At 36.7% G+C, this 16,132-nt stretch overlaps 2 protein-coding genes across 2 annotated transcripts; one reads left to right on the forward strand and one right to left on the reverse strand.

Moving 5' to 3' along the window:
* On the reverse strand, positions 3,254–7,708 carry LOC18773033 (ABC transporter F family member 1). Its single transcript, XM_007207065.2, has 6 exons — positions 7,452–7,708; positions 7,112–7,341; positions 6,251–6,324; positions 5,941–6,151; positions 5,333–5,567; positions 3,254–4,722 (listed from the first exon to the last, which is right to left on the reverse strand). Exons 2-6 carry the CDS (start codon positions 7,322–7,324, stop codon positions 3,665–3,667), a joined length of 1,791 nt encoding a protein of 596 aa, XP_007207127.1. The 5' UTR covers positions 7,325–7,341; positions 7,452–7,708; the 3' UTR covers positions 3,254–3,664.
* LOC18774040 (50S ribosomal protein L18) lies at positions 13,939–15,519 on the forward strand. Its single transcript, XM_007207585.2, has 2 exons — positions 13,939–14,103; positions 14,987–15,519. Exon 2 carries the CDS (start codon positions 14,999–15,001, stop codon positions 15,380–15,382), a length of 384 nt encoding a protein of 127 aa, XP_007207647.1. The 5' UTR covers positions 13,939–14,103; positions 14,987–14,998; the 3' UTR covers positions 15,383–15,519.

Genomic DNA, 16,132 nt, shown 5'->3' on the forward strand with positions numbered 1-16,132 from the left:
ATATTTTTTACTAAAATCATATATACACCATTTTTTAGTGTATAAAACCCTTTTTGTTTGATTTGGGGACTCAGAATTTTATATTTGAAGGACAGCTAAAAGGTTACAAATAAATCATCCAAGAGGAAATGCTCAAATTAGGGAGGAGCTGTTAATGTAGGCGGCTCGATTCAAGCCATGATGTATAAGTCTCACATTGAAGAATACAGTAATAATCTACAGTTCAAATATAAGTGATTCACTCTTAATTTGAACTAATGAACTAAGCCAAACTGAGTCCAAAAAAACTGTGTTGACCAAAAAAGTCAAACTCGACTCAAAAATCAAACTAGACCATGTTGAATCAATTCCCATTCGGTTCTTACTAAAAAAAAAAAAAGGGTCTAAACTAAACTGGACTAGTTATGTTAAGTTTAGTTATTCATTTATGTCCAAATTTATTATTAAGCCTAACTAATATTCAAATCACAATAATAACCCCAAATAATATCTAGATACTTTAGCCCAATTAATAACCAAATGTCTTAGTCCCAATTTATACCCAACTAAATAACAACTCTAGTCTAACCCCACTTCTTTTTCTTTTTTGTTAACCATAGTCGTTCTTCTTGTTGTGCTTCAGTCTTTTTCCACCTATATCTTTCTCCCTCTCTTCCTCTTTATCTCTTCTACATCTTTCTCTTATTCCTAGTTTTCTCTTCTTTAAATTTATCTCTTCTCCCTCTCTTCCTCCTTTTCTCTTATTCCAAATCGGTCGAATCAAACCAGAACCGCATAGGTCCAGTTTGGTTTGGTTCCTGCATACACTTTGTATGAAAACTAAATAGACTGTGTATAAGTTTTGATTTCAGTTCTAATTTGAGGGGTAAACCGGACCATGCCCAACCCTACCTGGAGGTGCATTGGGCTGGAACCCACCCAAGGTATTTGACCTAGATGGTTAAGGTTTGGGCAATATCGGTGCATAATACAACAATTGGTATCCAAGTATGGTTCGACTATAGCCCATCGGGATAGTAGAGCACGACTCAAGGAAATCCTAGAGACAGTTAGACCAGGTGGAGTAAGGCTCAGATTCCAACATATATAACATTAGAGAAGCTAGCGACCATGGCAACTAGAAAATGACTGCCATGATTTCAGAATCTTTGGAGAAGCAACAGTGCAAATGCCAGAATCGGGTATGAAGTGGGGTAGGGACGGTCAGTTTGGATCGGTTTACTTCTTGAATTGAATTGAAATTGAAACTTATACAGAGTTCGGTTCGGTATGATGTTCATACAAAGTGTCTAAATGATGATGTTTCAGCTCGGTTCGGCCGGTTTTTGGTTTGGAATAAGAGAAAAAGGGCAATAGGTGAAGAAGATAGAAATAGAAAGAAGTGAAAATAGGAAGAAAAGAGAAAGTTGTAGAAGAGATAAAGAGGAAGATAAGGGGAAAGAAAGAGGTGGAAAAGAGGGAGAGACCGAAGCGCAACAAAAAGAACAACTATGGTTCACAAAAAAGAAAAAGAAGTGGGGTTAGAGTTGTTATTTAATTTGGTATAAGTTGGGACTAAGACATTTGGGTATTAATTGAGCTAAAATATCTAGATATTACTTGAGGTTAATTAGTATTGTGATTTGAATATTAATTAGGCTTAATAGTAAATTTAAATATAAATGAATAACTACACTTAACTGGTCCAGTTCATTTTAGATCGATTTTTACACGACAAGAATCGAGACGAGAACCCATTCAATTCAGTCCAATTTATTTTTTTAGTCTATATTGACCTTTTTAGTCAACACGATTATTTCGGTTTTTTTCAACTCGATGCGGCTATGTCGGCTGGTATGAACGCACGCCCCTAGTATGAACGCACTATCTGCATGCTATTTAAAAGTAAACAAGGATTTTGGTGCAGAGATTCAATTCCCTCTTGCTTGCTGTCGAACCTAACTGTTGCCTTGATGGACCTTTTTATTACAAGTATATTTGTGGTTGGATTATTTTATCCTAACTTTGTTTTGGTCAACCGGTTTGATCTCCGCCTTTTTATAAAGGACCTTTCTAATATTTGTCTTAGAAAACAAAAACTGGAAATCAAGGTGCACATGTGATTCCTTATGAAAAGCAAAATGCTACTGTGATCCATAGGAAGCATTTCCTATATGAAAATTTTAGTCAAGCTATTGCCATTCTGATTCTTATTTCGACCTAACCCCACCAAATATTTTTGTTTTCATTATTATTTTTCAATATAACTCCAGCCTTGTACCCATAATACCCCTAGATTCTAACTTGAGTTTTTATTTATTTTGTTTTAACTTCACAGCCGCCATGATTGAAAGATGACGCCCCTTGAAGGAGGAGCAGATCACAGCCCTCACTGGCGTGCTCGCCCAATCAACCACACCCAATTGGGCTCCACTGAGGTACCTTATATATTTTAGGGTTTTTAACTATATAGAAGTCTCTGAACTTTAATCAAGTTTCAATTGAGTTCCGGAACTTTTTTTCGAGACAATTAGGTTATTCAACTCCCTCGTTAGTTCTAATTGAGTCATTTCATTACAATTTCTGTTAGTTTTAATCACATGAGTGGCACATAACTTGCTATTTAGGGGTAAATTCGACTTTTGGAAAGGGTTAAGCCATTAGAGGCAAAATTAGGGTGATTCTAATAGCTGGTACGTTTCCTGGGTTCCTCTTTTTCTTCTACATATTCTTCTTTTTTTCATTTTCTTCTACTGTTATTACTTTTTCCTCTTCTTGCAAAGTTCGTATCCGTCTTCAGGTTGAGATTGCTTTAGCTTGTTGGGCGTTGGTTCTTCTTCATCACTATCACTGAGGTTCTCTGGCATAGGGTTCGGGCAAATTAATTACTTTTTTAAAATTCTGTTTCATATTTTAATGACATCAAATAACAATTCTGTTTCATATTCCTGACACTCAGACAAATCATAAATGTTATTGGTTAAATGATCGTTGGCCAATTTCCTAGAATTTCTAGGCAGCCAAACAACCCCCATAGCGACACAAAGCATCACGCAAATAGAGAAAAAAAAAATTTATCACATTTCCAACAAAATCCATCAAACAAACCGCTCAAAATCATGTAACAGTAATCTGCTCTACAATTTCCCTCCTTTCCATTGTTCTTAGATGGTCTCTAACCATTTCTGTTCTGTAGAAATTATTCTCTGGTAAATGTAACACATTGCAAGAGCCACATCCACAACGAAATAAAATGATCCCAAGCCACATGCCATGACATGAAACGGTGAGGCCAGCCAAGATAGAATTTCCAATATAATAAATAATATGCAGGTACAACATTTTCCAGGAAAAGAACAAGGACATAGGCAATGTATCTACCTAAAATAACTATAATGTAATCGACTTGGCTACTAACCAAGCAAAATATAGAAGTCCAAACATGCGCAATGTAAACAAAAAATCCCACCTACACGTCGGGCTAAGGGCATAGAAACTGCTGCCGGCTTGAAACAATAACCAAGCCTTTTGCCCATTCCGCTCGTCTTCCGTCATAGTCAGTCTGAGAAGACATGGCTCAGAAATAGTAAAAAGTACCCTCACTACATTGTCTCATACAAGTGTAAAGCAAGGCCAACAAATGAACTACTACAAACTTTGATGGAAGTGGGTGTCCGCCGCAGCCTCATTCACCTAAACCAGCCTTAACCTTTAGGTGCCGCTTAAAGTCCATAATATCGCCCTCCCACCGGGTCACAGCTTGATTTTCACATACCCAAATTTCCTGAGCTACCTGGTTTATGAGCCTGAAATCATGGCTAACAAGAACCAGACCCCCGTCCCACTCATTCAGTGCCTCAGCCAGTGAGTCAATTGTCTCGATATCCAAGTGATTGGTTGGCTCATCCAACAAAAGTAATTGGGGCTGCCTAAATGCCAACCAAGCAAAGATCACACGGCTCCTCTGTCCATCTGATAAATTCTTCATTGCCATCACCTGTGCCTTACCCGATAGGCCAAACTTACCAATTGCAGCCCTCATCTTTTCTTCCTCATTTCCTGGGTACTCTTTGATCATATACGCAAGGGCAGACAGTTCCATATCAAGCTTCTCAGCCAAGTGCTGATGGAACTGAGCAATTCTAAGGTGATTGTGCCTCCGGACCATGCCATCACTAGGGAACAACTCCCCTGTCATCAGCTTCAACAGAGTACTCTTTCCAGCTCCATTTGGCCCAACCAGAGCTATACGCGAGTCCAAATCAACCCCAAAGTCAATGTTCTTATAGATCAGATTATCAGGAGTGTAACCAAATGTGACTTCTACAAACTGAAGTACGGGCGGTGGCAGCTTTCCCACATCAACAAAACGGAAGACTAGAACCTTGTCTCTGGCCACCTTTTCCGTAAGGCCACCGCGCTCCATTTTTGCTAGGGTTTTCTCTTTGCTCTGTGCCTGACGAGCTAATTTTGCTGACCCGTGCCCAAACCGAGCAATATATTCCTTCATGTTTGAAATCTGTTCCTGCTCCCACTTATACTGTTTCATCTGGTTCTCCTCTAGTTCAGAACGGGTCTGAACATACTGATCATAGTTTCCAGTGTAGATCTTCAGTTTCTTGCTCTGCATGTGGATGATGTTTGTGCACACACCATTAAGAAAATCCTGGGAGTGTGAAATCACCACCAGGATGCGCTCAAAGTTCTTCAAGGTCTCCTCCAACCACACACAGGCTTCTAAATCTGTTACCAAAGGAAGACAACTAACCATGAGTTTAAAGTCATTGAAATATGCTGTCTTCACATAAACAAAAGACAAGCACATTAACAGATGAAATGAGTCAAACAGCTACAGCAGGACAACCAGTTCACAAACATATGTAAGACCAAATTCAACTAAATTCTTAAAAATCAGTAGCAATGTGAAAGTCAAACTATATAACAAAATGAATGTTGATAACAAAAAGGACTGTACGGTATAATATTCAGGATCCAGATAATATTTCAGAAAAATTTCCTACCAACTGCCAGAAACTGGCTCCTAGGGCAGACTATCATTTGGCAGTACAGGGCAGGCCATTTCAAATATCAGAAATTGGCCCTGGAGCAAACTATAATTTGCAAATATATGGTGGGCAATTTCCAAGATCTAAAACCACAAATTTCTGCTCAAGCCATTAAAAAGACATGCAAAAAAAAAAAAAAAAATTCTCAGAAGTTGGAACTATCAAGCCAAGCATATCATTAGAGTTTACAGATTCCTATTCCATGCATATTAAGAATGCAATCAAAATTATAAAAAAAAATTTGACAAAATAACTAAAATGTCAAACCAGTTAAAGTTTAAGCTTACCAAGATGATTGGTGGGCTCATCGAGCAACAGGATGGTTGGGTTTATAAACAGAGCACGTGCAAGTGCAATCCTCATTCTCCAACCACCAGAAAAATCCCGAGTTTTCTTTGCTTGCATCTGCTTGTCAAAACCAAGACCATATAGAATTTCAGCAGCACGCTTCTCTGCAGTTGCTGCATCCAATGCTTCAAGGCGCTCATAAATGCGTTCAAGCTGCTCTCCACCACCATCATCCTGAAAAATGTAAAAGAAGTCATAAGAAATATATACTAAAGAAGCAAGCTGCCTAACAAAGCTCCCATAATTCACATCTGAAAATAATTTCTTTGCTTTTCACTATTCAAAAAATTAGGATTTGTTGGAGATTTAAAAGTAGCTATTTTAATACGGCTAAAAAATTCATTGTAACACAGGGCTAAAAAACTACAAATTTAAACTCGATTCTCATACTCTATCTGTATGCAGAACTTTTAGCTTTTAACTTTTACTCTATGCAAATTACTTTGTATAATCAAACACTGGTTTTTGTACTTCAGAGTTCTTTTAAAATCAAAAAAGCAAAGTATTCCTCAAGGTTGAATTTAACTGTTAATTCAATCTAGCTTACCTGAGCTGCCAGTTCTTCAACTTCTTTCTCCAACCTTATCCTCTCCTCATCACAACTAATGACAGCCTCAAGTGAAGACATGTCTGAAGCTTCAATCTCCCTGCTGAGATGGTAGATATCCATGTGATCTGGAATTGGAAGCTCTCGGCAGCCTATTGCAGTTAGGAGGGTAGATTTACCACACCCATTCAAACCAAGCAAACCGTAACGTCTGAAAAGTAAGAAAAAATACAGAAGTTTCATATATACATATAAAAAAATTAATCCAATTTTGATTCTCTCATATTCGAATGAAGCATCTACAACAAACCTGCCATAATTAAGCTCCAGTTCAGAATCAACTATCAGATCGTGTCCATGGAAGGTAACTGTTAGAGACTCTATCTGCAATGATCAGAAAGAAAAAAATGTTAATTCATCACTACTACCAGCCATTTCAATTGGGAAAGTCTCCTATAGATGGATTAATCTACAACTTCAACCATTATAAGAAACTAAAACTAGACCAGAACTTTTAACAAACTAGGATCAAGTTTTAAAATTATAAACACACCATCAACAAGAGAACCTCCTGATAGAGGGATAGCAAAAACAACTACATCCACAAAACATTAAAACAAATTTATAAGAATTTTACATATGCCTAAAACCTTGAAACAAATTCTATAAGAATTTTACTAAATAAAATGAAAATATAAAATATAAAAGAAAAAAAACACTGAATCTAACGGTTGGTGCTCTAACACATTGTCTTCCCCCATTCAACCATATTTACAGCTTAACCAAACTAACCCATTTCTCCCACGCACCTATCACGTGTGCTCACAGTTATACCTATATGCAGATACACAGTTATATCTTATATAGCAAAGAAATAGGCTTGCATTACTTTTTTGAAAGGAAATAAAACAAAATTAGCAAATATATAGACCTGAATGGAACGGCCACAGTGTTTTTATATTTTTCAAAAGGGAGACAAAGATTCCTGAACATGCTCTATCAGATAATTCATCCAGACCTAGAGTTTCCAGTATATATTTTTTTAGTAAGAAAAACAGCTATTACATTACCCAAAACACAAAAGACGCGAACTTTATGTAAACCAAATAGGAATTTAACAAGACAAAATCAGATGAAAAATGTGAAAACGACATCATATTCGTATACACACCCGGATATCTCTAGACAGAGGATGCGAACAGAGAACACCGGTGCAGTTACGATCCGAAATATGCATCGCCCCGACGCCATTCGATAGCTTATCAGCTCCGTTCTGCGACTCGGTCGCAGCCGACTTCGACGACGCCGCCGCCTTTCCACCTCTCTTGGCCGCCGCCGCCGCCTTCTTCTGTGCCGCCTTCTTCTTGCTCGCGTCAGACACCATCGTTATCAAAAATCAACCTGAAAAACCCCAAAATCATTAAAATCAGAAAGTGAGACCAATCTCATAACATATATATACATGTACAGATTTAAAAGATGAGAAATTGGGGATTTAGATGGGAAGGGACCTGAGGAGAGAGAAGACGATCGGCGAAGAGAGCGAGGGCGGTGGGTATCAGATCTGGGATTGAGTTTTCAGGTGAAGGTGTACAGATATTGTTGTGCTGTCTCCGGTGAGAGAAGGAAAAACCCGGTGCGGTTGGGTTCGAGGTTTTCAGAAAATGCGAGGTGTGGATTTGAGATTTTATAAAGAGGGGAAGGAAGGAAGGAAGGAAGGAAGGAGGGTTAGGGTTGGGGTGGCTTTCCACGTGTTATGGAGTTAGAGGCACTCTCCACACTATGTGGGTTGGGTTGCGTATGCGGTTGGGACTTGGTGTTTGATTTTTCTATCGGTGCAAACGGTGCCGTTTTTGAGTAGGAGATAAAAGGACTGGGCAGATATTATTGGATTTCTAGGCCCATAGAACAAACTTGATTGATTCCATGAACATCATAAATTGGTCTCTAGACACCCGTATTTGGTGATTGGGATTGAATTAACATAGGGCTCGTTTGGTACACAGGACTGTCTTGACATGGATTATGCTTAGGGACTGGCTTGGCTTGGTTTGGCTTGATCTAAATTGGATAACACTTATCCTACGTTTGGTGTATGTTTGGACTAGGACTAGAATTTTTTTTATTTTTTCAAAAATATCTATATATATGTATATATGTATTTTATAATATATAAAATATATATGTATATATACATACATATAATATATATATAGGTGTATATATGTATATTATAATATACATGGGTATAATACATATACATATATTTATATATATGTATGTATATTATAATATATAATATATATGGGTATGTTATAATAATAATAATATACGTGTATATACGTGTATATACGTATATTATATATGTATGTATATATACATATACATTATATATATTATAAAATACATATGTATATATATTATATATTATAATATACATATATATACGTATATACATGTATATAATATATGTGTATATAGGTGTATCTATATATTATAATATATATATGGGTATGATACATATATATATGTATGTATATTATAATATATATATATACATATAGTATAAATATATAATGTATATGTGTATATGTATATTATAATACATACATGGGTATAATATATATATACACATATATGTATATATACTTATATATATATATATATCTATATGTATTTATATATTATATATGTATATATGTGTTTATATATATACGTGTATATATGTACATTAATATACAATATAATATATATTACATATATACATGTATACATGTATGCTATTATTATAATATTAATATGTATGTGTACATGAGTATATTATAATAATAATATATGTGTATACATTTATATGTATTTATATATATTATATATGTATAATAATAATAATAATAATAATAATAATAATAATAATAATAGTAATATATGTTATTAGTATTACAATATAATATATGCATCTTGTACATTGGTGAACATAGGACTAGCTAATCCTCCCTTTCTACATGGGCTTAGTAGTCCCCTCCTAATGAGGTGTTTTTGGTGGGCCCGGTATTAGCAATCCCATTTAAGACTAGAATTAAATGAAACAAACATGGTACTAAATTTAGTCCAAGCCAAGACTGTGTACCAAACGACCCCATATAGAATTGGGTTTCATTGGATTAAAGACTCAAACTAAAACACACGGTTGAGTATTTGTGAATTGTATTTCATATTTCTCCATAAGGAGAATATATATATACATGTACAAGTTGATTTTTTCTATAAAATAAGTAATTAGTTAATTACAAAGAATCATACTAGGTAACTACTCTAATTAAGTAACATGAATCACACAAGGAAATCAGCTCATGCCAACATTCCTCCTCAAATTGGTGCTTAGATATCTCTCATGCCCACACTGCATGTGTTAAGACATCTGTCAGCTATTCTTCTGACCTTACAGACAGTATATCAATTAGATTTCCTACCAACTTCTCCTTGATAAAATGCTTATCCACTTCAACATGCTTAGTTATGTCATGTTTAACTGGATTATTTGTTATCTTCGTAGAAGCTTGATTGTCACAATAAAGCTCTATTATTTTCTATGGTTGAAAACCAATTTCAGAAAGGAGCATCCTTAGCCAAAGAAGCTCACAAACTCCTTGTGCCACACCTATGTACTATGCCTCAACTGCATATCAAGCCACTACATTTTGCTTCTTACTATGTCATATAACTAAAGTACCCCCAATGAAAGTGAAGTAACGTGATATAGAACGTCTATCTGTAATATTGCAAGGCCAATCTGCATATGTATAACCCTTGACATCCAAATGTTCTAGTTTTCTTAGTATCAAGCCATTTCCTAGTGCTTTCTTCAAATAACTCAAAATCCTCATAACTGCTACTAAGTGATCTTCACAAGGAGAATGCATGAACTGGCTAACAACACTAACCGCATATGCGATGTTTGGTTGAGTGTGCGAAAGATAAATTAGTTTTCTCACTAACCTCTTATATCTCTCCTTGTTGGTTGGCACTTGATCAAGATAGATTGCTAGGTGATGATTCTGCACAATAGGGGTTTCGACTGGTGCACACCCTAACATACCAGTCTCTATCAACAAGTTTAGAACATACTTTCTTTGAGAAAGACAAATACTAGTAGCAGAATGAGTCACTTTGATTCCTAGAAAATACTTTAAAGCCCCCAAGTCCTTCATCTCAAACTCTAAAGCCCCCTAAGTCCTTACGTTTGATAAATATGGTATAATTTGAATTACCTTGGTGATATTCATACTTCTTCATTACTTCAGTAAACCTCCCAAACCATGCACGCGAAAACTACTTCAAGCCATATAGAGCCTTTCGAAACCTACACACCTTCATCTCAAACTCTAAAGCCCCCTAAGTCCTTACGTTTGATAAATATGGTATAATTTGAATTACCTTGGTGATATTCATACTTCTTCATTACTTCAATAAACCTCCCAAACCATGCACGCGAAAACTACTTCAAGCCATATAGAGCCTTTCGAAACCTACACACCTTCCCAATATTCTTAGACAGCTCATAACTAGGTGGAAGGTCCACGTGCACCTCTTCTTCTAGATCTCCATGGAAAAAGACGTTCTTCACATCAAATTGCTTGAGAGGACAATCTAAATTAGTTGTTGAGGACAATAAAACTGGCACCGTATTCATTTTCACCACTGGAGCAAATGCATCTTGGTAATCAACTCTATACGGTTGCATATACCCTTTGGCTACAAGTCTTGCTTTATATCTGTCAATTGTCCCATCAGGTTTGTGCTTAACTGTACACACCCTTCGACATCCAACTAGTTTCTTTCGTTCAGGTTGCTGAACAATTTCCCATGTTCTATACTTTTGTATAGCCTCCACCTCCACATTCATTGCTTCTACTCATTTTGGATCTTGCAAAGCTTCTTCCAATCTATTAGGAATTTTAATTCCTTCCATCTGATTGACGAATGCCTTAGCTTGAAGAGATGATATGTGCGTAGAGACATAATGAGCAATTGCATATTGCACTTTGCCTTCTGGTGAGAACCTGTTTGGTGGTATTCTCATGTTTGCTCTTATAGATAATTTTTTCACAAATTCAACAATATTTTGATAAGTATTAGGATTCGAAAAACTTAACTCAGAGATGTTCAGTAGAGCATGATCAGGTATATTAATGTTCAAGATAAGGCATTGTTCAGTTCAGCAGTTGGGCTGCTCAATTTAGCTAGGTTGGACAGTGCGACTCGGCTGAGCTGCCTAGCTCAACTGGCAGCTTGACTGGACCCTATTCAGTCCCAAAATCCTGCTCCTCTATCCCCTTTATTTCCACTTCAAACCAATTTTGTGCTTCCCTTACTTCATTCTCCCCTTGAATGACATGATTTGGCACGTTATAAAGAAAAAAAAAATCTCATTTTCCATAAACATAACATCCATAGTAACATAAAACCGACGAGTAGATGGGTGGTAACATCGATAACCCTTTTGTTGGGGGAAAACCCCACGAATACACAACAGAAGGCACATGGATCCAACTTGATCCTATGATTTTTACGGAGATGGACATACGCCACACAACCAAAAATGCACGGAGTGAGATTGAGATGTGAACTGACAAGGACATGAGCAGCCAATGTTTGCAGCGGTGTTTTAAAATCCAAAACACGTGAAGACATACAGTTAAGAATGTAGATGACGTATTGAATAGCTTCGGCCCAAAGAGTTTGGGGAACACCCCCCCCCCAAATAAGGAGAGCTTGGGCAGTCTCCAGAATATGGCTACTTTTGCGTTCAGCCACACGATTCTATTCAGGAGTTTGCAGATAAGTAGTTTCATAGAGAATACCATTTTTCAATGAAGACATCTGAGAGTGTGAGATTAACAAATTCTCCTCCAGTATCCGATCAAACAACTTTAATCCAACGAGAATATTGAATATGAATTATCTTGTAAAAATTCTTGAATAAAGAACCAACTTCACTTTTATGCTTCATAACAGAAAGCCATGTTAACCAAGTACAATCATAAATGAAGATCACGAACCAGGAAACACCAAAGACAGTAATAATCAAAGATGGACCCCAAACATCTGAATGGATTAAATCAAAAGGAGTTGTGCTTTTATTCAAACTAGGTGGATAAAAAGTTTGGTGACTTTTTGCAAGAATACAAGTCTCACACTGAAAATCAGAAATTTTTACTCCACTAAATAAAGATGGAATCAAATACTGCAAATAACCAAATGAAACATATCCCAATCGTCAATGTCATAACCAAAGCTTCTTATGCTTCTCACTAGTGAAGCCCCAAACTTGATGAACACGACTCGGTACAATGTCATCAACATAGTAAAATCCCACTATCTTAGTACCACGCCCAATGATCTCCCTGGTTTGAACATCCTGAAGCAAACAAAAGGAAGAGAACATGAGCACGCCTCAATCTAATTGTTCTGTAACTTGCCCAACATATAATAAATTATGTGATAAAGTAGAAACAAGTAAAGTTTTATGTAAAGAGAGGGTAGGGGTAAGAGTAATGGAACCAGCCCCAGTGACTGAGTTAGATTGTCCATTGTCAGTAACCACACTTGTTTTGGTAGGAGCAGTCATATAATGGAAATATGATTTATCATAGGTTATATGATCAGTGGCACCAGAATCAATAATCCAACATGTGTCACGTTCATAAATCACCAATGCTTTGCCTTGATTACCGTCACATTTAGCATTTCTTCCTCCATTGTCGTTCACAACTACCTTTAACTCTAGTGTTGTAGACGAAAATCAAGAACACATGTGGTTTATGATTCACTCTAATTCTTATTAGTTATCTATTTCATCTCTTGATTTAGATTCAAATATTAAATTTTTTCAGAAACAAAAGAAAATTTACTGACCCAAATTCGGAGCCATCAAGCCATCCGTTCACACTTTAACGTGATTGAATTTCAAGGACCCATAACCAAGTCACTTTCATGTTGTTCTTTGCCTTTGTAATCAATTTTCTGTTTATAAATGTTAGATTTGAATGATTCTTGAACTCAGTTTGGGAAAACTTCACTTTTTTATAAACAAATTTTGGGTTTTTTTTGTTTTTTTTTTGTTTTTTTTTTGTTTTGCAATTCATGAACCCAGACTTGGATTTCTGCAACTATATTGTATTTTCATGAAAGATTCATGTTTTCCTATTCACTAGGCGTGAAGGAGAAATATGTCTGGTGTCAGAGACAACAATCTTAGATGCAAATGAGTTTTTTGATCATGTTTTTCATCTCTGTTATTAAACTCTTCTTCTTTTTTTAAATAGTTTTAATAACCAAAATAGTATTTTACTGTAGTACAAGTAAAATAAAATATGACATATTGATATTTAAACTAGTTTTTTTTCTCAACCCTTAGATTAGATCCATGGTTAGGTAACCACAACTTTCTTGGACCATATCGTCTAGGAGAACATGACTGGATTCTTGAAACCAGAAACAGTACTTTAATTATATTAACACACCCACCCCCTTAGAGCACTTTCACCCATTTTCCATGGCAAACGAAAAGGGTAAGGACAAGTGAGGGCGGTTATTGTTCACTTGAATAGTATCTGCCCTAGTAAAAAAAAATTTGTCCTTTTTACCTATTGCCATAGCAACTCAAAAGCAATTACTATTCATATGGGATTAATTTTATTTATATATATGAAATTAATAAATAAAAATTTGCTAAGTATGTAGTATATATACTAAAATTTGAATTTTTTGTTGGTAATTTTTCAGAATTTGTTTCGATTTTTTGCTGATGTCATCACTCTCAGACAGTAGCTCGGTCCATCTTGTCTTGGGCCTTGCACGGGCTTATGGACCCAGCTCTTGAGCGGGCTGGATGTCACCGCAGGAGCTGATTTTGGGAGTCCCTGTACCTTTTGCCTGGGCTGAGCTATCCGCTGGAACTGCTCTTACGCCTATCCATTTATCACGCATCCCACCTCTTCGAATCCATTCGTCCAAAAAGTCCTCTCCGAACCCAATATCTTCCAAGAGACCAAGAATCAAACGGGGGCTCATCAGCCATAGCACTCTCCCTCATGTGCCCTCGATTGCTCGTGTGATGTCGGCGGTCAGATAGTGTTCTGTAGCAGCGACGTCGTCTATCAGGTACTGTTCTCTCCTCCGGAACTGAGTCGTTAAATCTTTCGTTCCAGATCGAAATTCGTAGGGGGGTGAGCGATTTACTGTTTGAGTTGAAGTTAGAATCTGTAGTGTAGAGCCTTCTTTCTAGAGTTTGGAGGTTTGATAGCAAGAGATAATGTCTAGCTGCTTGAAAATTTTTTCGTATTATTGTTGTTACGCCTTTCTAGTGAAGCCATTTGATGGATGAATCCCTCTGAGAGTATTGATATAGTTGCTTTGCCCTGTCTACAATCATCGACCCTGCTACAAAGATAGTCTTACAACCACTGAGCACTAACAATCAGTATCCTTGTAAAGCTCTTGAGGTTGGGAGCAACTTAGCATGCTTAATTGTTTGAGGGTTGCAGTAATGATTGTTTTCTTGTGGGAGTGAGAGTCAAAAATTAAGTGGGACTCAAACTGATTGCTACCAATTTTCTATTGAGATGCATCTGAACTGATAATTCTGGGAACGTGGATTTATTTGCTCCTATGTATTGTGGCAAACAGGCCTACAACAATGAACTGTTTAGCCATAAGTCTTTGAAAGATTTTGTAACGGTTGAGTTAAGGGTGTAGAAGCAATAAGTCTTTGGTTGTACATGTTTGACGAAAAGTGGGTTCAAGTTGCTACCAGTTTGATGCAAGTGTATTGTCACTGTGCTGTTAGCAGCTTAAATGAATATTGGTTAGAACATGCCGAAGGGGGATATTTAGGATTATATCTCCACACCCTTCTGGGAGAGTTGAATACCACAGCGTTAGTATTTTCTTTTGGTACATAAATGTTTGTACTTCATTTCTTCCTCATAATATAGTTTCATATCCAACTGGCTTTTATTAATGTATCTTATCAATAAAACATCAGGACTGCCTAGGAATGACGGTTGTGAAGCGGTATGTACTGCGTCTGTTCATATCCTTGAAGTACATTACAGCAAACGTGGTGGACAGAAACAATGGCCGGATTGTTACATCAGCATCTACAGTTGAACATTCAATCAAGGGCTCGCTTGAGTGTGGTCGGTCTTGCAATGCAAAGGCAGCGTCAGTTGTTGGAGAGGTGTTGGCTAAGAGACTCAAGGTGGATGGTCTTGACCAGGGGCAGGGACGAGGGATTCACGTTAATGTAAATAATGAACTTGAGAAGAAGGGTTTTAAGAACCGCACCAAGATTTGGGCCATTGTCAATGCTCTTAAGAACAATGGAGTCAAACTCGTTCTTGATGATAACGATGAAAATACATCTCGACCAAGTTACTAATAAGAAATCTCTTGTTTGCACTCCTTGTGTCTAAATGCTGAACTATACATTTCTTATGACAGAGTAAGGAGGAGGCAATGAGCTCCTTTTATTGCTCACACCAGCAAATTATACTGCATTGCATTCGTGCAAAACCAGAACCACTTGGAAATTGTCTGTACATAGCCATAGAAACAGCTCATAAACTCTGTGTCATTTTAATGTTTGCTTCCTCTCATCTTTTTTACAGAAAATTATTAAAACCAGTTTGTTCTTTCCAACTTCTTCCCACTTCCGTTTAGCTGTTGAACAAGTGAGGGTGCTGAATATAGAGAAAATGTTCTTATAGCTGGATTGAATTGGCCACTATAATCGAAAACATGGAACGGTTTAATTTTGCTCGGGTTTCCAAATGCTTCTAATGCAAGTCTTATAATGGCATTCTCTAGCTTGGGGGCTGCTACCAAGAAACTGTAAGGATAGATAACTCGCCCAAGGCAATGGGCTTATAGATGAAGTGGTTAACATTATTTATCTTTGCATCCGAGTCCTAGGTTCGATTACCCTCCTCCTCAATATGGCTTCTATTTTTTTATTTTTTTATTAAAATGATAACTCGCCTAAGAAGAGCTACCTTGCCCCTTGGGACCATTATCCCATTATGGAGAGACCTTTTATTCTTGTCAACGCAATTGGTTCAAGTATTCAAAGTCTATACCAAAAACATTATTCGTAGTCGGGTTGAACTTGGGCTAGAAGTTTGAGGTGATA

This window comes from Prunus persica, chromosome G6, assembly GCF_000346465.2.
Source record: "Prunus persica cultivar Lovell chromosome G6, Prunus_persica_NCBIv2, whole genome shotgun sequence".
Classification (NCBI taxonomy): Eukaryota; Viridiplantae; Streptophyta; class Magnoliopsida; order Rosales; family Rosaceae; genus Prunus; species Prunus persica.

Excerpts from the sequence above, each read along its gene's own strand:
- LOC18773033 (XM_007207065.2), bottom strand. The coding sequence starts at position 7,324 with ATGGTGTCTGACGCGAGCAAGAAGAAGGCGGCACAGAAGAAGGCGGCG. Across the intron at positions 6,152-6,250 it reads CTGGAGCTTAATTATGGCAG|ACGTTACGGTTTGCTTGGTT; the intron begins GTTTGTTGTAGA and ends CTTACTTTTCAG. Across the intron at positions 4,723-5,332 it reads TGAGCCCACCAATCATCTTG|ATTTAGAAGCCTGTGTGTGG; the intron begins GTAAGCTTAAAC and ends CTTTGGTAACAG.
- LOC18774040 (XM_007207585.2), top strand. The coding sequence starts at position 14,999 with ATGACGGTTGTGAAGCGGTATGTACTGCGTCTGTTCATATCCTTGAAG.